This window comes from Silurus meridionalis, chromosome 9 (assembly GCF_014805685.1).
Source record: "Silurus meridionalis isolate SWU-2019-XX chromosome 9, ASM1480568v1, whole genome shotgun sequence".
Classification (NCBI taxonomy): Eukaryota; Metazoa; Chordata; class Actinopteri; order Siluriformes; family Siluridae; genus Silurus; species Silurus meridionalis.
The window spans coordinates 15,402,753-15,426,489 of record NC_060892.1 but is presented as its reverse complement, the minus strand read 5'-3'; the positions used below and the strand labels follow the sequence as shown (position 1 = coordinate 15,426,489).

Below are 23,737 nucleotides of genomic sequence, written 5' to 3'. Positions count from 1 at the left end.
AAAGAGAGACACCTAATGGCCACTGGTGGGGCGACAGCCTCGGCTTCGGTTCCAGGAAAGAGGAATAGAGAGCATGAAGATTCTTGGCTCTCTCATGATGTGCGTCTTGCATTTCGATGTCTGATTTTAGCGTTTGATGTGACAAGGTGTGCCTGTAAGAGTGTGTGTTGTAAGAGTAGTTCTGGAGGTCTTTTTTTTGTTTGTTTTTTTTCTCTCTTCCAAATCTTAGCTTCTTTTTTTTTTCTTTTTCCAAAGCGAATGCGTGAAGGTGGACAGGAAGCAGGACATGAACAGTCATGATGCACAGAACCAGTGATGAATCTGGGTTCTGCATCTCTGCACTGTCTGAGTGTTCGCAGGTGTACACCGATGCATCCCGTCCTCCTCCGCCTTTTTATTTCTTTACCTCACTCTACTGCACCTCACTGCCGCTCTAACCGCAGCGCATCCTGTTCTTTGCAGCATGGAGAATGTGATAGTAAAGGGGTGTGTATTTTCTGCTGAGGGGGAGAACATGACCGGTTGTGTGTTTCCGTGTAAGTGTGTGTGTCTTTGTGTACTCCTTATTTACTTATTTTTGAATGCATATATTATTGCAAAAAAAAAATATAAATGTAGACAGTGTTTCTTTCGACCTTGAATCATCTTTGGTTATAGAGCTAAGTGAAAAGGACCAGAGATAGAAGGCTGCCTGAGTCATTTATAAATAATACATTTTTTATTTTCTTTCAGCAATATTAAATTAGCTTGCATACATGATGGGTGAAACTGCAGTGATTTGGGGATCTATACACACTTGCATTTTATGGAGTTTATGCCCTCAGCACCTTATGAAGTCATGGAGCTTTAAATGAGCCATGAAACATCAAAAAAAAAAAAAAGACCTGTGATAAAAGTTTTTCGCTTTTCTCCCCTTCTCTACTCATCTTTTTTCTTTCTTTCAGAAGTAAATGTGAACAGAAAGTGTCTTTGATTCAGCATGCTTTTTTTTAAATCATTGATTATCTAAGCCACAGGGTTTGTTTTAAAGCACCTCATCTTCAGAGGACAGACTTAATGCACCAGCAGAGAAGCAGCCGACCTCGTCCTTTCTCTTTCTTGAGACGTGTCATGCGTTCTGAGATGGATTCTCTCCTGCATGTTTGTGTGTGTGTGTGTGTGAGAGCGAGAGAGAGAGAAAGAGAGGGAAAGCATCTCCTTTGAGACAAGCTCACTCACACACAGTCACACTCCAAGAATATAGAAAGCTCTTTTAATAGGTCGCTGTCCAATGTTGTCAGAGGTTTTTTTTTTTTTTTGTGCCGCACGTTTTTCATTCAAGTGGAAGCCGCACTTGGCTTTTAATCGACTGGTTTTTGCGCCAGATAAGCAGATTGGGAATAGAAATCACAGCACTCTTTATGGCAACTGAGTAGATTTACAGTCTATGCAGTGTCTATATGTCTGTGCATGTTTTGCCACACACTGAAAAAGATATGGGTTGATAGCTGATAGCTTTTACTAAATGTGACCTATTTACATATAGGAAATGATATTTTTAGTCACATTGAATAGGTCTTGTTATCATTTTAGCTAAATAAGCCTTACATAAAAGAGGAGGCTTTGAATGAATAGGTGTCACCTTTAAAATCATTCTCGAATGCGATCGATATTATTTTATTAATATTCACCCTCAAACTCAAATATGACAGAGCCAAAAGAGTTTTTTGCTGCAGATCCAAAAGTTCAACGGCGGAGCTGGAACTTCCCCAAGCCGAACCCTTTAACCCATAAAACGCTATCACACAAAATAACGTATTAAACACATGCACACACACACACACACACACACACACACACACACACACACACACACACTATGATACACAGTGTGATGCCTACACCCCGTATCCTTTTGGCTCAAAACCGCTCAGGTAAGATGGACTGGATCACCGTTTGTGAACTCTTTGTTCCGCCGAGCCGGAAAACTTCCCAAAGTCCTCCCAAACAAAAAACCTTCAGGATCTTCATGGTTTCATTTTTCTCCTCCTAAGATTTAGCATACAACGTTTGTTCTGCTCCAACGTTGAGTACAGGCAGTTTTTTATAGCAAATGTTGTTTAAAAGCCCAAACTCGCCAGGTTCCTACTTTCTGTTTTTTCCTGTCCTTAAGCCAGAGCAGCTGGACATATCTGCTTTGGGCTGAAGAAACTAAAAAATCACTCTTTAACAGAAAGTCTGTCATACACAGTGTGTGTGTGTATGTGTGTATGGGTAGGGGGGGCACTCTAGTCTAGCACCTGTCCTCCACTGAGACCCAAATCTGTGTGTGGCCGTGGGGACAGCAGCACTCATACACTCCGCCTGCCTTTTTCTGTGCTCTCTAGAGAATAACAGCACACCTAACCACTCTGTCCTGCACTGTTTAAAAGCTTTCACATCCAATCTCCGCTTTTGTCTTTACACAACTGTTTTTTTATTTTTTATTATTATTATTATTCCTTTATTGTCTGCCAAATTCTTGACATTTACTTGACATCGGGCCGGAACATATTCTGTTTAGCTGTAGTGTTTGTTCTTTGCCGTCTAGCTGCAGCCATACAGGAGCTACCAGGAAGTGATACAAGGCCTAGCGGTTACTTTTGCTTCACGCTGACTTAACTGTTGATCCGTGAATTCATGAGCATCTCAAAACCACAATTCAAACCGTGTGGTCTTTGGTCTGTGAAGGAATTGGATGTGAGACTGATTACATCTGCATTTCTGGTGGACGCCTGAAAAAAACAAACAACAAAAAAGTTACATATATTTCATTCATACAGCTGAGCAGTTGATGGTTAAGGACCTTGATGAAGGGCCCTGAAGAGGAAGCTTGGTGGTGCTGGGATTTGAACGTACAACCTCAAAAAGTCCAACGCCTTAAACACTGAGCGACCACTTTATTAATCTTACCTCACTGTATTTTTTAATTTTTTATCTGTTGCTTTATTCTTTATAGAAAGGGCTATCTCGTCCATCAATTTTTAGAATCATGACTAGAATCATAGACTAGGGTTTATGATTAGGACTGGGTTTCTCTGTGGTTCCAAAAAACTCATCTTAGTTCCTCTGTGGCTCTTGTGTTGTTTGAAAAGTTTCTGTATTCCCAAAGAGGTTCCTGAAGTGGATGTATTTTTTTGGGGCGCTGAGTTGAACATACAGACTTCGACCGTGAAAGTGTGTGTGTGTGCCTGTGTAGGAATCAGGGTCTGGAACAGGGCCAGCCAGGGCACGGTGCCCACGAGGAGGCAGTGTGCAGCCACAACATTGGCACACAACATGATCAGGCAAAACATCTACAACTATTTGATCCTGTTTTTATGAAACACCTTCTATATCATTTTCATTTATAGAAACAGTCCAATTACTTTCTATTGTGTTTTTTTCCCTCTATTGTTTGTGGGGGATTTTGTGCCCCATTTTTATTTTTATTTTAGCTTTTTATCCCTCCCTCACTCCTGTTTGTATCCTTAAAATATTCCGTACATTCTTCAGCAATTCCACATGACAGCCGCTCTGCTAATATAATCACAGCGTCTGAATTCTAATTTATACCATCAGGAGAAAATAAATAGTCTGCGCTTAATTACGGCGAGCCTGCTCCCGCTTTTGGGAGGCGTGATTTATGAAGCGCGTGGCGCCGCTTTCTTGCTGCATTTTTCTTAATTTATTTTTAATCCGTCTTTCAATTAATTCTGATGGAAACCTCTTAATGGTGGTAGAGAGGTGCGCTAACGAGAGCAGGCCGAGACCAGCACCGCTGTTTGATACATGAAACTTCATAGATCTTGAAATCAGGATTTAGAATCACAAAGTTTATTGAAGAAGTCAACAGACGTGAGACTCTGAGCTCAAGTCGTGTATTGTAAATATGAAAATACGTTAATGTGAATAGATAATGTGGCTGTTTGTGGTTTTTTTCCATACATACTGATTTATCAAATGGGTGACCTTCTTAATTTTGTCTGAGGGTCATTATAAAGCCTTTATGCAAGATCTTCTATGAGAAGGTAACACTTTTACGTACATCTAAGCCTTTACAGATACTGAGTCTCGATCCTGCCTTCTGTTGCAGCTTGGAACTTTAAACCTGATTTAGACATAACTAGCGACAGAAATCATGTCTCGAAATGTTGTTTGCTTCGACACACCGCCACGCTGATGAGGATTATTTGTTTTACAGCTGTACATCCCATTAGAATGTTTTCTTTAATTATTCCTACATGTTAAATCTTTGAGGAGAAATCCCAGTAAAATTCGACGATATTGAAAAAATCTCATTCGTTCTTTTTTCTGTTTCTCCACTCCCGGCCCGTTCGAAGGATATGCGCGTAACTCGCGTGTTATCTTAATGCAACACATGTTCTTTAGTGTTTTAATTTGCTCACTCTGTCAGTTTCTCAGTGTGAGTTTCCTTCTCCCAAAAGCTCTTTGTGTCTCATACCTGGGATGTCTAGCTCTCCTTTTATCTACATGTACTTAATACTGATGTGTTCTCTTTCTCGCTAAGCCTTACTGCTCTTCTTTCAGGGTCATACACTGTGCGTGTGCATGTGCGTGTGTGTGTGCGTGCGTGCGTGCGCGCGAGACTATAATCTGCAGTTACTTACCGTTTCAACAACTATCCATTTTTCACCTTCTGCATTCATTTTCCTCTTTAAGGAAACAGAGCCCACTTTCAGTACCGGAGCAGAGCCTACATCACACGAGCAGCCAGAGAGGAAGATTTAAAATCCCTCTTTTTTTTCTTCTTCTTTTTTTTTTTGTCTTCTCAGCTCGCTTTCTTCCTCACACAGACCATTGCACACCAAGGTCTCCGTTTTCATTTCCCTACACACATGCGCAGCAGTTTTTAACTAGGCAGGCCAGGGCCAGGGCCCGGCACTACCGATCGATAGCCGCGGTCGGCTCGGAGCACCACACGCCACCTTAATGGGCCCTGCAGGTCCAACCATAAAACACCTCCATGGACCTTAGCGATGGAGCATCCATAAATCGACTCTCTCTCTCTCTCTCTCTCTCTCTCTCTCTCTCTCTCTCTCTCTCTCTCTCTCTCTCTCTCTCTCTCTCTTTCTCTCGCTCTATCTCTTACTCTATGTCTCGCTGATTCTGTACTAGAGCTGCACTGTGATGTAGAGAGATTCGATTAAAACAGAGATGAGCTCGTACAGCATGGCACTTTTTTTTTCAGAGTTTTTGGTTCTTAGTGTTCCCTGAGATGAGAGATCGCCTTTGATGTGTTTATAATACTACATTTAAAGCTGCAGAAATGAGAACAAGCAATGTTCAGCCACAACATAATGAAAGAGCATTCCTCTCGTAAGTTTGAGCATCCTTATACTATTTAATTATGTCGCTAATTATGTTATTATAGTTTTATTGGGTTATAATAATGGCTTAGCTAGCAAATAGGTTTAGGCAGGTTGTTGTTTTTTGTTCATTCGTGTTTAATAAGCGTTGTTCCTGGCCGATGTCGCACTATATTGGGAACACTGGATGTAAGAACATGGATGGAGTATTCGTGCAGTCGCCCGATCTCTTGTCAAACCCAGTTTTTACACGGAAAACCGAGGAAACCTTCAAGGAGTAGAACTTGGACAGCAATCTCAAGCTGAGACCGAACCCCGGAGCTGAAGTCGTGTGGCTGTGGAATTATTATATTTTTTCCTACTAAATTTTCATTACCATTGTTTAGATTGGCTTGTCGAGTGCAATTCCAGATTAATTCAATGGCATTAAGCAAAAGCCTTGCTAGATAAGTGAACTTGTTCCCTGAGGTCCTGAGTGAGAAAGAAAATCCCTTTCCTCCTTCATCATTTGAATTCATCATCTCATCTTTTTTTTTTTTTTTTGAACAAGCAGTGACCGACAGTGCTGCGATTTATCCTCGCCATCTTCCAAAGAGCCACTGCGGGTTTCTTAATCAAGGTCCTTAACCCCCTCACAGGTTCATCTACATGCTCTGATTGCATTCAGACATTCAGACCTATTTGAAAAAGTAAAGTCACTTTGGATAAAAGCGTCCTCCAAATGAATAAACCTAATGTGTTTACAGTGATAATGTTCGTCTCGGACGAGATTCTGCTGCAGTCTGTAAGATTGGATTAATAACCGAGATCAGGCCCAGGCGAAGAGATCAGCTGACCAGTCAGCGTCTGTTCTCTTTCTCCCTTCCTGAGCCCCAGGCCGTGTGGAAGAGCGCATCTGTCTGTGTGCACATTAGCCAAACAGATAGCAACTTTAATTGCCTGTACATGCACTTACTCACCCATGACGCCCTCTAACTTCGTCCCTGCTGTCCTCCGCAAATAAAGAAAAGAAAGCGAGATAGTGAGAGGGAGAAAGACAGACAGGGAGAGGGAAAACCGGGCATGATTACTTATTTCTGTGGCCCTGCTACAGAGTGCCTCTCGCCAAAAATGACTCTAATTCCAAACGGTTAACAAGATTTTTTTTTTCTTTAATAGAGCCGAATCCGTGTGACAGCAAATAGCTTTCCTATTTGCAGCCTTAATGGCTTTTCCTACTTTGCGCTTCCAATAAGCAGTAAACTCGGAAATTAATATTGCACGCCGCGTTATGATGCAAATAGGAACGAGATAGGAGAGAGCCGCACCTTCACGCACAAAGCTCTGATTAGATCCGTAATTGCGTCTCCGTTGGCCCAACCCCACCAACCACTCACCCCCCTCCTGCCCGCTCTGGCACATTCAATTTTGAATTCGCTTATATATTTATAGAAGCGTTTTAAACCTCGTCATCCGTGTCGGCGTGCAGATGGAGAACACGTTTGATTTACGTTGCGGCGCGGTTTTGTTTTTCGAATCAGCGCTAATCAGCAATAATTGGCCGAGCAGAGGAGAAAAGCTTGTCCTTGAGGCCTGATGTCTTTGCTCTCACCTTTAACTGTTGTTTTGTCGAACCATCAATTAGCTTTTCCATCACTGTGTCCATTATGATGAAAGAGCAGAAGTTCTTCACCGTGTACGCTGTAAGGGAATTAAAGTAATGGTGCAGGCAGAATTCTTTATTTCGGACTAATATTGAGTCTTGAATGGAATAATGATGCTAATTATCAGCAAAAAGCATTACACATAATACAAATAATGTGCAATAGATGTGCTGTGGTGCACAGCATGGTACGCCTTTGTGTCAAATTAAACACAAATAGAGAGCTGAAAATTGTAGTGGCCTCTTTGGCCTAAATGTCGACAAGTTGGGTTACGTTGGAAATGATGTGCTTCTGGTTGGATGTCTTTGTACACTGTAGCATTACAGGTTTCCTTTCACTGGAACTAAAAGGCTCGAACGTGTCCCAGCATGACACAAGAAGTGCACAAGTAAAAGAACTTCCGTCTCTTGCACAGAGCCCTGAACTTAACCCTGCTGAACACATTTAGAAAGAATTTTTTACTGGAGCCTTTTTCGACATTGAAATGTCAGAGTCTGATCTCACTAATGCTCTTATGGCTAAAGTACACAAATGTCCACAGCCAACATCTACAGGAAACCCTTTCCAGTAGAGTGAAGATTATTAAAACAGCAAAGGAGGACTAAATCTGGAATTGAATGCTCAGCAAGCAGATATGATTATGATGTTTGGGGATCCACAAACATTTGGCCTCATAGTGTACACTTCTATTTCATTCCAAGGGTCTCGCCTGTCACATACCTGCAGCCTGACTGACATTTACACCTGATCTTACTTCCACCCCTTATCTTGCACAAGGTGAGCCCAAAAGATGGTGGGTCTAATCAAGCTTCCATTGGCCCAGTCACCAGACTCTTGCTTAACACCACACCCAGGTTCCCAGTAACCCTAATATAGAGAGGGTAAAAACCTTTTCATACCATTCATGGAAATTAATAGGTTTGTTCTTTTTTTTTCTGACCCCAGGGTTTCTGCAGAGTCTTAAAAAGTAAAAAAACAAAAAATACAGTTTAATCTAGGTCTTAAATAATTTAAAACAGGTCTTAAATTTGACTTGGTGAAACCTGCGGAAACCCTCGTCCCCTTCCCCAAGATCTGTTCATCATAAGTAATTGGAACAATGTACACAAGTTCTCAATTCTTTAAAAACATTTATGTATTTATTCATAATTTTACATTTGCCTGGTTAAATAGCCAAACAACGATAGTATGATGCTTTTGTGGTAATGCTTTGTATAAAATGCAGTCAAAAGCTTGTATCCCTTTAAAAATGAATGTACTGTAAATCATATTATAAAAAATCCCACATCCCCAGAATGGTATATGGCGGTAGCTTCTATATACATACATGTGTATTTGCCAGAGTCATACAGCTTGTGGCTATAATGTAACCCAGTGTCATGCCATGAGCTTTAGATTTAGCTTTCACTCCCACAAAGACATCTCCCCACTGTGAGTAAGGACTGCATTCTGGATTTATCTGCTCTGTATTAGAATAGCTTTACTGTAACCAGTGCTTAACGTATTAGTTTGGAAAACGGGCATTAACTTCGGGAAAGAAACTTTTTATTCAGGTTTCAAGCTTTTTCCGAGCAGTAATGAATCCAAGCCATAATGGGTATATTAAACATTGCGCTGTAGACCTGGCAGTGAACTCATTAGTAGCTGAAAAGGGTGTGTGTGTGTGTGTGTGTCTGTGTGTGTGTGTGTGTGTGTGTGTGTGTGTGTGTGTGTGAGAATATGGTTATGCGTGCAGAGATGGTGTGTGTATCTCTCAGTTCTAGCACTGATTTACAGTGTTCCTGCTGGATTAATGGCTGCAGGTGCTTAAAATGCAGATTATTCCTGTAGGCTGTAAATCTAATTGGTTGTGTAGTATATCTTTTCTGTCATGCATGCATGCATGCACAGACACACACACACACACACACACACACACACACACAAAGTCAGCTGACCTTTGGGCACCACTTAACCATCTCTATACACTCAAGTCTCTTTAAGCCTAGTGCTGTGTGTATGTGGAGGGATTTCGTGTGTGTGTGTGTGTGTGTGTGTGTGTGTGTGTGTGTGTGTGTGTGTGTGTGTGTTCGGGGGGTGTCACAGGACCAACACAGCAAGCTGTTTCTCGCCCATGGTTTCCTTGGCAACCGTTCATTTCACGCCGCACGGCGCTCTCGTTTCACCTGTCACTTTGGTAATTGCCTCAGAATTTTTCTGGCATATCAGGAAAAAATGATGACGATAATGATAAGACAATATTTATGAACCGCACATTGACAGACAAAGGACAGGTTGGGGCTTGGGTGGTGATGGTGGAGGATGAGTTTCATTAGAGAGGAAAAGTGCGAGAGGAGCCCATTAGGGAACATTCCAGAGTTTCTGCAGCCTCGTCATTAACGCCGTTACCATCGCCTGCACAACACAAACACTCCACATTGTTTTAATTGGGTCACTCTTACACATTCTCTCTCTCTCTCTCTCTCTCTCTCTCTCTCTCTCTCTCGCTCTCTTTCTTTTTTCTCAGACCATTTTTTCCCCACTGTAGAGTGGACACAATTGGTTCTCTGAATTTTAAGTATCTTTTGTCCTTGGAGTTGCAGCCGGTTGATTGCTAAGACTATACATTCACAACATATAGAACATAGAATGAAATGAGTACATACTGTATGTGCTCCTTGTATGTATAATTCCTTTTGCTGATAGCTATGAAGCATCTACAGACATGAGGGCAACGAGCAGTGAATACAAAAGGCGAAAAAATCCCAGCTAGAGAATTTGCAGGAACAGCATCTAAACTGAAAAATCTTTAGGCTTCTTCGAAAGAATGGGGTCAAAATAGTATCAACATTTTGTAGGGCAGTAGTAGTGGGATCATAATAGGAGCAAAAACATCAGGATGATCGTATATGATGGCCCAGGATGGCCATATAGGGTGAGCGAATGAAAGCATTGGGATCCATGTAGGAGCAGAAGTAGCACCCAAATAACTGACAGCACTAAGATCTGTATTGGAGTAGAACCTTGTGAATGATTGGATGGCAAGAAGATTTTAAAAAGGAACAGAACCTTGTAGGCCTCAGGATCATACTATTATGCTCCAAATGAGAGCAGTAGCTAGAAGTCATCAGTGTGACAGGAGTAATATCTAAATGGAAGCAGATTCTTGTAGGCCTTAGGATGTTCTAGCAACATTACTGATATGAATTTCAAGCGTGTAGGAACTGTCAGTCAGAATATTGAGATTGTTAGTCACAGCTTTAACCTTAGCGCTCACAGAAACCAGAATACACTTATTTCTCCATCTGCTCCTCATCGGATGTCTGTAATACGTTTAAGTGATGTTTACAGCAAAAACAAACATGCCGCCTTGTTGAGGGTTGCAGAAATTAGAGGCCGAAAGCGAGGATTTGACTCTGATATTTGCCCTCCCTTTTGAAAAAAGAAAAAGAAAGAGAGAAAAAAAACACGGAAAGCCCAAGCCGCATGGAATTTATATTACATGCTTTCGGGGAGAATGTCAGTGGGAATTAATTGATTTGCCCATATTTGTCAGGAAAGAGTAAGCGCCTAACCCAGGCCTGCATTATTAAAGCTAATACCATGGTGGTTTGGGCGAGTCCTGCGCCGTGAATCACCCTCTGACACGGCCTTGATGATGTATGGATATATTATTCAGAGGCTTGCGTAGGAAAAGAGAGAGCAGAGCTTCTCCTCCCTCCACGCCCTCCATCCACCACTCATCCCATGTCCCCTAGAGACCACCTGAGCTCTCCCAGTAAAAGTAAAGACCACTTATAGAATAGCCTGGGGCTGGTGCCTGCTCAAGTGCCCAGAGTTACCCATTAGAGCATGGAGGCCAGGTCCAGGAACACATACACACACACACACACACACACACACACACACACACACGCACACACACACTGCAATCAAGATACCTGGTGATGAAGTGGGGGACGGACCTGTCCACCACACTGTCAAAGCCGTCTTCAGTCTTTCCAATGACATACATTTACAAGAGCATGTTTTGTATCTCACCTGTCTGCCAGCAAGTCTCACTCTTTACAAATCTTTTTTAATCAGAGTGAATTAATTATCCCCAAAGCTTCAAATTACTTTTCATGGAGTAATGAGTTGTAGTTGTGCTCTGGGAGTTTCTCCGCAGCCAAAAATTCCCTTTTATGAATAAAACATGGGTTTCACTAAAGACAAGGTACAGGTCTTTTTTTTTTTTTTTTTTTTTTTTTTTGAGGCGAGGCAGTGAGACGAGTGCTTTTTGACACCTGGCATCAAACACCGCCTCGAAGCGGGCAGACAAAAAAAGCACCGTGGCCATAATCAGTCCACCTCGGTCGTGCTTTGACCTGTCAGAAGAGGAGAAAACTTTAACGTGGACCTCAATGTTGAAGCCGCCCAGAAGCCCCCACAGACAGGGTTAATAACAGCAGCCGCTCTTCACTTTCCTGTCTAGGGAAATGCGATCTCATAAGGTGCCACAGAGAGAGAGAGGTGGAGAGAGAGAGAGAGAGAGAGAGATACCAAGCAGCGTTCATTTGCAGAGATGAACAGCTTTAATATTTAAAAAGCCAGCCTGTTACAGCACAAGAAATAGGAAGGAGCTCAGGGAAAAAGCTAGAATTAACTGGAAGTTGTGTAAATATTTAATGGCAGTTTGTGCATACAGGTCCTGGTGTTTATGGGAGGAGGAGGATTGTAGGATAGAGGGTATAGTGATGTCTATAAACTTTATTTCCTCTCTGTCTATATGTCCAAGACAATAATGTTTACTTACAGTTATACAACTGCGCTGTTCAGTTCTCAGCTCTGATTGGCAGAAAGTGGGGATTAATTTTCTATAAAAGCAGTACTGAGATTTATTTATACCAGGGCTTGTTTAGAAGATGCCAAACATAATTAGAATAAAAATTATTACTGTGAGGTTTCCAGTGGCAACCTAGGTAAAGTTCAGGTCGGAGAAGTCTTTGCTTGGTGGTTTTTCTGAATTTTTTGTTTTATTAACTTCAAACTAACAGGTTCTAACCTTCTGCGAATGTGCTACAAAAATAACCATACACTCCTTGAACCTTTTCAGCCACGTGTAGCTTTTCCCCAGACTGTTGCTACAAAGATTGGAGGCACACAATTGTGTAAGATGTCTTTGGATGTGCTCGCGTTCATTTTCCCGTCACTTGAACTAGGAGACCCGAATGTGTTCCAGCATGAAGATGCTCCTGTGCACAAAGCCAGCTCTGTGAAGATATGGTTTACATGGGTTGGAGTGGAAGATCCTGCTATAGAACTAAAACTTAATCCCTACTGAACACCTCTGGGATGAATTGCAACACTGACTGCACCCCAGGCCTCCTCACCTACATCAGTACCTGACTTGACTAACACCCTGAATGAAAATTCACAAATCTCCACAAGCACACTCCCAAATCCAATGGAACATTTTCCCAAAAGAGAGGAGGTTTTTATAAAAGCAAATGAAGACTAAATGTGGGATAGGATGCTCCAAAAGCAGATGTTTTCGGTCACGTGTCCACAAACCTTTATCACAGGCAGTAGTAACGACGAATGGATAAAATGTACAATGTTTTATCATCTTTTCTAAGGTCATGCTGAGGGTTAAGAATTTGTATGTGTAAAACCAGGTTGAGTGAATCAATGTGTGTGGAACATTCCAGAAGATTTGTGAAAACATCAAGCACTTTATAAATCATCAGTATGTGTGTGTAATAGAGAGAGAGAGAGAGAGAGAGAGAGAGAGAGAGATGGTATAATCACGGTAATTTATCTGTGAGGACATTCAAATTCAGCTGTGTGTGTGTGTGTGTGTGTGTGTGTGTGTGTGTGTGTGTGTGTTTGGTCTCAGTTGGACATGTGTTTGCACTCAGTGTTACACAAACAGTCTGTTAGTGAAGTCACACAGCACAGTTATTCACATCACTGGCATCCTTTCTGACTGGCAGAATGGGGTTGATTATCAATCACTTTTCAGCTCTGTGTGTGTGTGTGTGTGTGTGTGTGTGTGTGTGTGTGTACACTTATAATAGATGGGCTCCTGAGATAGACTGAATATTAGAGAGCTAGACACTTTCTCAAGCCCTGTCACTTCAGCAAACACGGGCCAGGCCCCCGGTCCGTCCTGCCGAGCGGCCAATAATGGAGTTCACACTTTTATTTCCATATTTCTCTGCCCTTATATTGATGAATGTTTTCATTTGGAGCGAAGTCAGCGCCGCTCTTTATTGTTTTGGCCTGGCTGAGGTGTTTTTGTTTAGGCTACGGCCTTCGAGCGCCTCCATATATCACGCTCGCTCGGCTCCAGCGCGCTCACCATAGCCCGCAGAGCCACCGGTAATTAGAGCAAAGTTGCTGAACTGATCAAGTTCGGCTCTTTCATTCCAGCTGCTGTGCAGGAGTGAAGTTGCACTCGTTTACCCAAGGACAGCTCTTCACTTCTCGAAAAAAAAAACTAAAAAAAGCTGTAAGCGACCAGTGTAACGAGCTGCGAAAAACGAGCACGAAGGGTTTGCATCTAACTTGGTTTCTGCTATACAAAATTGTAAGTCTAGGAAATTCTGGAAACTCTATTGACCTTGATAAGAAGATATAAAATTTATTAAAAGTCTTTTTTTTCCTGAATTGTGAATAATTTTTCAGTCATGAGTAATTAATATGTAGTCTTTTTTTTTTTACTTTGTTTCTTACTGGACACAGAAAATAAGTGAGAAAAAATGAAGACCAGAGAAAATTGTCATTTGAATGCCACGTAAACACAATACAACAGGCAGTGAAATGGATTTTCCGGCTTATATATGACTTGTGAAAATGCATAAGATATAAGTAAATAGTGAGCAGGAAGAAAGCTGGAAAAGTCATTCAGGTTCTTGGGGTAATTGTTACTGTATGAATACCCCGTTTCTGCTACGCGTTCTTCGCTCAGGTTGACGCAGGCGTGTGTTCGAGGCGCTTTTGGCACAGTGGCGCTCCCTCTACACACCTCTAGGTCTCCGTCAGAGCTACCCGATAGATCTTTATTTACAGCACAGGAGTCGGAAACAGCTGGTCAATCCATTTAGCCTAAGGCCACTGATTTGTTCGTATTTACTACAACACCCAAAGAAAAGCCGGGGTATTTTTCTCCTCTCTCTTTCCTATTGATCTGGCGCTTAGAAAATCTGCTCCGCTGTCTAAACACTATTGATCCCCATCCACTCGCTCTTCGCCGAGCTCCCTGCGCTCGTGTATAAGGGGACTGGATGAATTGAAATTTCATTTCTGACAACTTGTTACTTTTTTCTTTTTTTCCTTTTTTTTGTGGTTCTTTTTTTTTTACCCTGATAGCGTGATGGGACAGGAGGTGGCTGTTATGATGTTGAGAACGGCACTCGATGAACATCAATTGCAGGTGGAGATAAGTGGTGGGAGTGTTCGCTCAGGTCTCTTTAGCATTCAGCTACAAGATATGCTAAGTGTTAGAGGCAGCACAGGGCTGTATGAAAATTTTGGTCTGTGAAGTTTTCGGGACAAAATCATTGCAAATGTGAGGTCAAAAAAAAGAAGCCAGAATTTAGTTATGTCCGCTTAATGCTTTGACATCTTTTTTTTTTCTTTTTTCATTTGTCATCATTTCAACTTATCTCATTATCGCATTTTGTTATTCCAAGAGATTATGTTTTTGTTTTAAAATATGTCGATTGTGAGTTATCAGATTTTCTCTAAATGTCCATTTTTGGTTTTTGATTTCATTTTTTCATGTCCTGAGTCATCCTGTTATTTAATTATGCTATGTTTTTGTTTCAAGATGCCAATTTATATACTGTAAATCCCTTCTTACATTTTTTTTTCTTAGATTTAGTTTCCCTCTCTCTTATTGCTGGCCATGATATGACCATCATATCATGTGTGTGTGTGTGTGTGTGTGTGTGTGTGTGTGTGTGTGTGTGTGTTTAGCTGCAGGAGCGCAACATGGACCTGCAAAGTCTTCAGAAGGCCCACGCCGAGCTGCAGGTTCGAGACAAAGAGGGCCAGAGAGAGCTGAGTCGAATCAGAGAGGAGCTGCACAACGCCGCCCTGAGGGTAAAAAAACACCACCTATTACTCCACTCTTTTTTTTTTTCTCTTTACGGCTCCTGTTAGCGGGTAAGATATTGTGGAGCGCAGGCCTTGTTTTAATTAACATAAATATTCATATAACGACCGCAAAACCACCCCGCGTTCCCATCCTGGATCTTTAATAGTAATGCATATTTTAATACATTATCATTACCACCATCATAATTCTTATTATGAGAAATGTAATTATGAGATTATACACGAGGATTTTTTTTCCCCTCCTTTCCTGCGGCCAGTTTTATAAAGCCAATTTTTTTTTTTATGCCCCCCAACCTCCCCCACCACCAACCCAAAGCACTCAAATAAAAACACAGCACAGCTTGTTGATGAAGACAAACACAGAAAGCGGCCGCACCCCGCCTGCAGGACCCTCCATCTAAATTGCACATCCGCCAAGCTTGTCATAAGCCACATTAAGAAAAATGCTCACGTGCTTTGACACAAATTGGAAAATGGCATTTTGGAAAGCCGGCTTTGGAAATTAGAGGTATTAAAATTATAAATCAGATGATGTCTGAGCAGAGCGATGGGGATGGTGGGGGGGTGGGAGGTGGAAAAGAGGGTGAGAGATAAAGCTCTTCTCACACCCCGGAGTCCGATTCTGAGTCCTGATTCCCACACGGCCTCCAGGGTTTGATTGCGTGAGCTTCTCTCGTGCTGAATAGGAACGACAGAGCGAGGAAAATGCGGAGAGATGCACAAGAGGATATTGTGTCTTTTTTTGCGGCGCTCATTTAGCAGTCCTCACACCGCCACTCGCTAATGGATCGTTTCAAAGGTGTGAGATGTATTATGCAAAGGCATCCGTTTGACACTTTACAGCACCAGTGTTCATTCCCAGCGTGCCTCACCTCCGTGCTTGTGTGTGTGTGTGTGTGTGTGTGTGTAGGCAGAAGAGCAGCGTCTGAAAGAGGTCCAGATTGATGAGCTTCAGCGAGAGGTTGACAGGATGCTGGCCCTGCTGGAGAAAGACAGGGAGGTCAGCAGAGTCGAGTACATGTTGATACACCTGCTCACACACACGCTCTGCAAAGTGTTCCAACACACAATAAATTGTCATTGTACACGATATGGGCGTGTCCGTGCTGAAATGCCATTATGAGATGTACCTCAGGTGTGAGTTTTTTTTTTTTAGCTCTGAGTAGGGACACATGGCCTCAGTATTAAATGTTGTGATAGATACAAGTGCCTGTTCAAGGGTTCTCTCTGACGAGCAACAGCCGTATGCGAATGCTGTTTTGCATGCAATCGCTAGCACCGAGGTGGAAATGCCAGGAGTTCTCATATAAGTATTTCATCTTATCGTAACTGATCTTGAAAATTTCAAAGGTCTCATCAAGCTCTTTTTTGACATTCAGTTTTATAAAGCTGAAAATGTTTCCAAATGTCAGCGTTTTATGGTCGGTGATGACTCAGGGGGTTAAAGCCGGCTATGAAGGTTGCCGTTTCGAACTTTAGCTCTACAAATGTTGGGCCCTGAAACCAATGTGCTCCTGGTGTGACATATCATGCTTAAAACTGTGCTGGTTTCACTTCTTGCAGCAAATTGCAGCCTCATTCGTCCTCATCTTTCCTTCTTTCTTATATAAAACATAAACACAACGTCCAGAAGCTCTTAAATCAATGTGGCTGTACAACTTCATGGAATCAGTCGAATGAAAAGATAAGTGTTGATAATTGTGTGTTTAATCACATTAAATCATAGATCAATTGGGATTTTTGTACATGTGAATGAAAGCGAGGTCAAAATCACCGGCCCGTACTTTGTGTGGATTATGAAAGGAACGTTCAGTCACCCTGACCTGCACTCATGCACATAATGAGATTCTCACAGGACCCCGACTCTTTCTTTCTCTCCCGCACGTAGTTCAGTTTCATTTCCATTTACTGGCCGTTATTTAGTTACAGCATTGCCCAAGCATCATCAGACATAACCGTTGGGAAAAAAATTTATACAAAGTCTTAATTTGAAATGGAAATCTTTTCATTCTGTGTCTTTCACTGCGATATTGCATCTGATCTTCTTCCCTGCTTGCTCAGTGAACCGTGTTTATCATGGAGAGCGTAAACGTGTTGATTTGAATTCCTTCACCGGTTTTGACTGGGATTCACTTTTGTAACGAATAAAACATGATGCGATTTTAGGCTACAGGAAAATAATCAACAATGGAGGGGTGTTATGAAGCAGAGTTACAGTTACTATATGGATTATAGATTATTTTTCTATTAACGAATGACCCTATTCCTTATATCTAATAGTGATTAGTCAGAGACGTCATATGTTTGTTTGTTTGTTTGTTTGGCAATTTTTTTTTTAAGGATTAATTTACATCAACCACCAGTCTCTTGACAAATTCATGTAAAAACCTCTACCCCGAAAAACTTCAAGTTACACCTCGACCACTACAAAACACTGATTCTAGAGACTCCTTACATTACACATTTGACAGATCAATAATTATACAATTATTTGTTTGTTTATTAGCTTTTATGTAGAATCTTCCATGCAAATCGCTGTAAATGATTTGTTACTGTAGACACAATAAATAACCTGTGATTTGACATTTAGAGAAGGTCAACACGTCCTGACCAATCAGAATTAAGAATTTGAACATTGTTGGACATGTTTATTACAGCGTTTTTTATTATTATTATAGTAAAAGTAATAGTAGCCAGTGTTACATGGTCAATAATCGGTTTCACTAGTACATGGTGGTGATAGAAGAGAGGAAGATTTCATCAATTCCCAAGAGCAACATTTCTACAAACCCGTTTCTCTCTGTCTTTTTTCTCGCTCTACCTCTCTGTCTGTGTCAGGACGGCAGTCAGGCGGAGGAGTTGGTGCGACTGAGGGACGAGCAGCTGCGACTCAAAGACAAGGTCTCTGTCTCTTTGTTCAGAACATTCTTTATTCCACTGATCTTCCACACTGCCACAGGATTGATTATAGCTATTTAAAGCAAAGAGCTTCTGTTTCTGTTTGTTCATGATTATTTGGGGTTATTATTATTATCTCCAAGGTGATTTTTTTTTCAGCGCTTTATATATTAACACTATAATAATATAGCACCCTTTATCCATTTTATACATTTAATGCAGCACAAAGTGTAACATTGTGGGTTAACAACAGAAATATAGAATAGAATGATAGTCAAAGAGAAATCGGTAAAAGAGACAAGTGATAATAATAATAATAATGAAATAAATAATAACAGTTGCAAAAAAGGAAATACTAATAATAGTATAAAATGTATAGAAATAAACAAAACACTGCATAGAAATAAAATGATTGAATGATGGTCATGTATAGTAAAATAATAACTGTGTGTGTGTGTGTGTGTGTGTGTGTGTGTGTGTGTGTGTGTGTGTAGGGGAGAGTGAGAGAGTGTTGTGTAGGTCTGTGAGCCCCGGGTTAGATTGTTTTCCCAGCACGGCCTTGCTGTGTTTTGGGGCTGCAATAAAGCACCACCTTCAAAGGCCGTCTAAGCGCCACTTACGGCTAAGTGCTTCTCCAGCGGTTGGACAAGATTACTCTAAAAACAAAGTGCAGACAGCTTGATTAATAGAGGCCTCTTCCAAGGGCCCACTCCGCACTATATTTTCACACTTACTTACACACCTTCATTTTACATGCGCCAACTTTTATGCGCCGGCCCCGTCACCGCAGGAGCTTGTCGGTTCGTAAAGGACAAGTCGCCACTTTGAGTCGAAAACTCATTAAAGGCCCCTCGAGACTTTTTTGTTTGAACGGCTGCGGGGAAGCTGAATTCGACACGGATTTGCCCGTCGATTGCATGCATCCTGGTGCTGTGTTTGTATAGTATAGTGTGTGTGTGTGTGTGTGTGTGTGTGTGAGAGAGAGAGAGAGAGAGAGAGAGAGAGAGGTTCGGGGAGGTCATCATGTGTACAGTCACTGTTTAAACATTTTCCAAGGAGGTCAAAAAAACCTATAAGTCGTGTCACGTGTGTTTGTATGCTCTCCAACTGTATCTCTTTTCTGTATTTTGTTCCCGCTCCGGCTCCGTCGATTGAGCCTGCCGCTGTGAAACCTGAATAGCGTCACAGAGCGTTTTATTCGGCTGCAGTCCTGAAAGAGAAAGTGTGGGGCTCCCTTAGTGAGCGCTCTGAAAGGTGAGCCACACTGAGAGGCTTTTAGAGACTCATACGAACGGGCCGTGTGTAAGTCTTTGTAGAACACTTTAACACGTATATGCTCGCGTGCAATATTATAGACACGCCACGGTGTCAGAATGACCACAGAACAAGCGGTTTGTTTTAAGGTATTTGCAAGTTGCAGGCTATGGTGGTAACCACTGACAAATGATTCAGCCAACTCGTAAATTATAGACAACCTGCATGAGCAATGCATCATGTGACGCACAATCATGTATTTACACACCTAAAATGATAAAGCGCATATTTTCGCTGTAGAGAGTAATCCTTTTAATCTTGTGTCCAACATGGTTGAAGAGCATCTTGAATTTTCCCCCGTGAATAAGCTGCATTATATTCACAGGTGTGTGAGCGTGTGTGTGTGTACTGTATGTGTGCATGGACATCTATTTTAATGCTGTTTTCTTAGGGTTAGTTTATAGACATTTTAATTGCACTTCCAAAACAGATTTACATTGTATGTGGTTTGGAATTTAATCTATTTGTTTTTGTTTATTTATTTGTGTAAATTTATCCATTAATTTATTTGCTGTACAATTCAGTTTCCCTTCAATGGAACATGGAGGCCCAAACCTTTTACAGTAGGACAATGCCCCTGTGTACTAAACGTGCTTAAAAAGACATGGTTTAAAGAACTCTAGCATCCTGAACAAAGAACTAACCCCCCCCACCAACACCACCCGCCAACACCCACTGAACACCTTCGGGATGAACCGGACCACTGACTGCACTGCCCTCTCGCAGTCAGGCTTCAGTGGGAGAAAGTACAAACCTCCATCTACTTTAAATTCTAATGAAAAGCCTTCCCAGAAGAGTGGCGGCTCTTGTGACAGCCCAAGCGAAATCTACATGGTTGTAAGATAAATGAGGGTGAGAGTGGAGGATGTGGAGGACGCTGGAGGTCAGGAGCCACAGAGGCTCATTAAAAGTGGCTCCAAGATGCAACTGTGCGTTCGGTTAAAATGTATATGAGCTGAGCTCCTAGTAGTTCATTAGGATTTTGTGCTGAGCCAGAACATAAGCAGTTCCATCTAAGGGTGTATAGGGGAAATGTACATACTGTACATGAACTATAGAAGCTGAGTACATCAGGTACTTCTCATATTTGCTGACTTTTGCAAGATGTGGATCCCAGAACCACAAAAAAATATTACACTGTATAATTTATACTTTTTCAAATACAACATTGTCAGCTTTCTACCTGCGTCCTACCTCACCTTCTTATTTTATGCTTGCTTTTATTTGAACCTTTGAATTTGGTACATTTGGAGAAGTGCGAAAGCTGTTTTTTCAAGTCCTTGAGCAGCCAAAAGAACCAATTCTTGGTCCTGTTACAAACAACAGTTTAAAACTGGTTTCAGTTGCCATGGCCAGTAATGTGATTAATTCAACTGGCGTAACAATACTTCCTGTTTCATGTTTGCTGAAAGGGTTGTAACAAACAGCAAAAGAGATGAAACACCTTATTGATGTGTATATAACTGGCCTTACTTAGAACTGGAGCACTTTTATTAACCCAGGCATTGTGGTACCACTCACTGTGTTGCCACTAATGGCCCTTCTTTTGCTGGTATTCCCGAAACTGGGACATCGCCATTTTTGCATCGCAAAAAGTACTGTTTTTCAACTCTTGAGTGTTGCTACTTAAGTCAGATAATAAAAATCAACAAAAGGACAAACCTCCCTTTTATAGTATTGTGCCACCACCTGGTATTGCAACATGGAATTGATCCACTGGAAAGAAAGCAAACCTGAGATGCTCAGTCCCACCTACAAACAACCTCCGAATAGGTCTTGAGTACACACAAAATATAAAAGCTGCCTCAGACATGCCTCTTTTAAATAGTTGCTGTATAAGGAAGAAGAAACAGACCAAAGTGGAAAAGAAAACCTAAACCAGATTTACTAACATTTACGGTTTATTCGCAGCAGCAGAACATACTGTACACCGTATAACAAAGGTGCCATAACATGAGTTATTAAAGCTGTATTTAAATACTGTAATGCTTGTTTTTAGTGTGTCTCTGTGGCACTCGGCACTCACTGCTCGTATCACCCCTTGAAATCGAGTGCATGAATCGAGTTTGCGGTGAAGCCAACAAGTCATTTAGATGTCAGAACTTTGAATAATTCAGCATATGGTTTGTGTGTGTGTTTGCGCTGAACCTCGATCCAACCTAATGCATTTGGCGTCTATTTTTACTAACGTTCCATGCTTTTCTAGGTAATTAGCGGCCGAGTGATTGTTGTGTTATTTAATCTTCAGTAGAGACTCTGTTCCCATCATGTTTTAAGGGGACGTTGGATTATTGCGCTTGCAGAACCAGGGGGATGAGTGATAGTTTAACAGATAATTATATGTAATCTACGGTCATTTCAGCAGAACGAGCAGCAGAGCAGCAGAGCCCGTATTAGCCATTTGCCATTAAATTAAGATGGGCCAAATTGAGCCATTTCCTTAAAGTGACAAATTGCCACTAAACACACAATATATTGAGGAAACAAAATGGACAGAAGCTCTCACTCTGCTATTGTGCTCTTGTCATTTCCTTATTGTATTTTAAGTGATTATTTTCATTTTGTTTTGATTGGCAGTGTGTTGTGCTTTGTTTACATTCAGTCTATTTGTCCACTTTTATTAAATCCGATTTATCCAGTTTATTGATGTTGTTAATGCATGCTAACAGCTTGACGAGCGCGAGGACAGACTAGCAGCTATGGTTCTAGAGGCTGAGTCTCTAAAACAGAAAGTTCGTACTCGCCACATGGAAGCATCCGTCCTGCAGCAGCAGCTTCTCACCTACCAGGATGCACTGCAGAGAGCAACTGATGAGCTCAAGAGCTGCCATCGAGAGCTCAGAGAATGGGTATGAGCAACACACACTTTAAAGTCGGGTTCCAATTTGGAGGAGCATGAAATTGAAACTTGTAAAAAAAAAAATGTGAACATTATATTAATAAAGTACAACTCAAATTCCAAAAAGGTTGGGACACTGTGTAAAATGTAAATAAAAACAGAATGCAATGATTTGCAAATCGCATAAATCTCCATCAAAGCTGAATGATATATACAAGTTTTAGAGCAACAAATGCTTCCATACATAAAACGCCTTTTAAACTAAATACTGCATCTATTACAATAGTATGGCTTCATAGTAGAAGAGTCCAGGTGCTCAACTGGCCTGCCTGCAGTCTAGACTTTTCATTATTTCAAAACATTTGGCAATGATCCAAATCCACAATAAAGCTAGAACCCTGTATCAGACACCTATAGGACAATATTACTCTCCCAAACCTTCAGCAACTGGTCTCCTCAGTTCCCAGATGTATACTGACAGGAGACGTGATGCTACACAGTGGCAATTTCTGTACTGAAAGATATACCACATTAACAGTTCTATGCTTTTCTGAAGATCTGTTTATGTAGCATTTTTTTTTTTTACATCTTAATCTGAGATTTTCAACGTCAGCTATGTGCAAGTGTTAACAACCCAATATTCACAACTTCCAAATCATGTATTATCTGCACATGCATGGATGGTGGATGGTAAACTGTCAAACATTCCGACTCCATGCACTTTTTTTTTTTTTGCCTTTTTTATCAGGAGGCTCAGAAAGGAGGACAGGAGCAAAGAGTGGTGGAGTTTAAGGCTGAACTGAACCAGCTACAGCACCAGTACACCACCTGCTACTCACAGGTACACCATCTCCCCTACATAACTGCTCTTAGGCTCCACACCACCTGCTCTACCAGCTCTCTTCTTCCAATTCCCCTTATTGTTCTCTTCTTCATCTTTTACTTTCTGTTTCTGTCTTTTCTCTTACTTCCTATATGTTCCTTTTTTTTCCTTATCTTTTTCAAACTCCCTATTTATTTCTTCTACTTCATTTTTCCACTTTTTCATCTTCATCTTCTTCAGATTCCTTTTCCTACATATCTTTTATTATTCATCTTCTTTAGATTTTTTCCTGATTTGAACTTTTTTTTTCCTCCTATCACTTCTTCATTTCCCCTTCTTCTTCTTTAGTTTTATTATTATTATTTCCTCTGTTAATCCTTCTTTTTTCTCTTTCCGCTTCTTCTTCTTCTATACTTTTTAAATATTTTGTGAGTTTGTTACTTATAAAGCCATTATGTCTCTGAAAACATTGAAGGAATGTAACAGTCCAGTCCTGGTATCACCTGTTTACCTGTGTGTGTGTGTGTGTGTGTGTGTGTGTGTGTGTGTGTGTGTGTGTGTGTGTGTGTGTGTGTGTGTGTTCGCTTGTAGCTGGTGGAGGAAGAAGCGTTAGTGTCCAGGTTGAGGAATGAACTGAAGCAGGCTGAAGGACAGAGGGACACACTGGTGTCTCAGCTGCAAGATCAGCACCATCAACTCCATCTGCTCACAGAGAAACACCACGCGGCTCAGCAGGAGGTACCACCACATCTATCATCTGTAGCTTGGGGTTTTAGATTCAGTCACCCAGAAGACTGTTATTTATGTTGTT

The 23,737-nt window shown here is 41.3% G+C and overlaps 1 protein-coding gene across 13 annotated transcripts in view; it reads left to right on the top strand.

Annotated features, from left to right (window-relative positions):
* Positions 1–23,737, top strand: part of LOC124390753 (plectin) — a 169,949-nt gene that overhangs the window by 107,170 nt on the left and 39,042 nt on the right. For all 13 annotated transcript variants that reach the window (XM_046856736.1, XM_046856732.1, XM_046856735.1 and 10 more), the window contains 6 exons: positions 14,912–15,037; positions 15,963–16,052; positions 17,891–17,953; positions 21,934–22,113; positions 22,852–22,944; positions 23,518–23,664. In XM_046856736.1, coding sequence (XP_046712692.1) covers positions 14,912–15,037; positions 15,963–16,052; positions 17,891–17,953; positions 21,934–22,113; positions 22,852–22,944; positions 23,518–23,664 — 699 coding nt within the window. The remainder of the gene's footprint in view (positions 1–14,911; positions 15,038–15,962; positions 16,053–17,890; positions 17,954–21,933; positions 22,114–22,851; positions 22,945–23,517; positions 23,665–23,737) is intronic.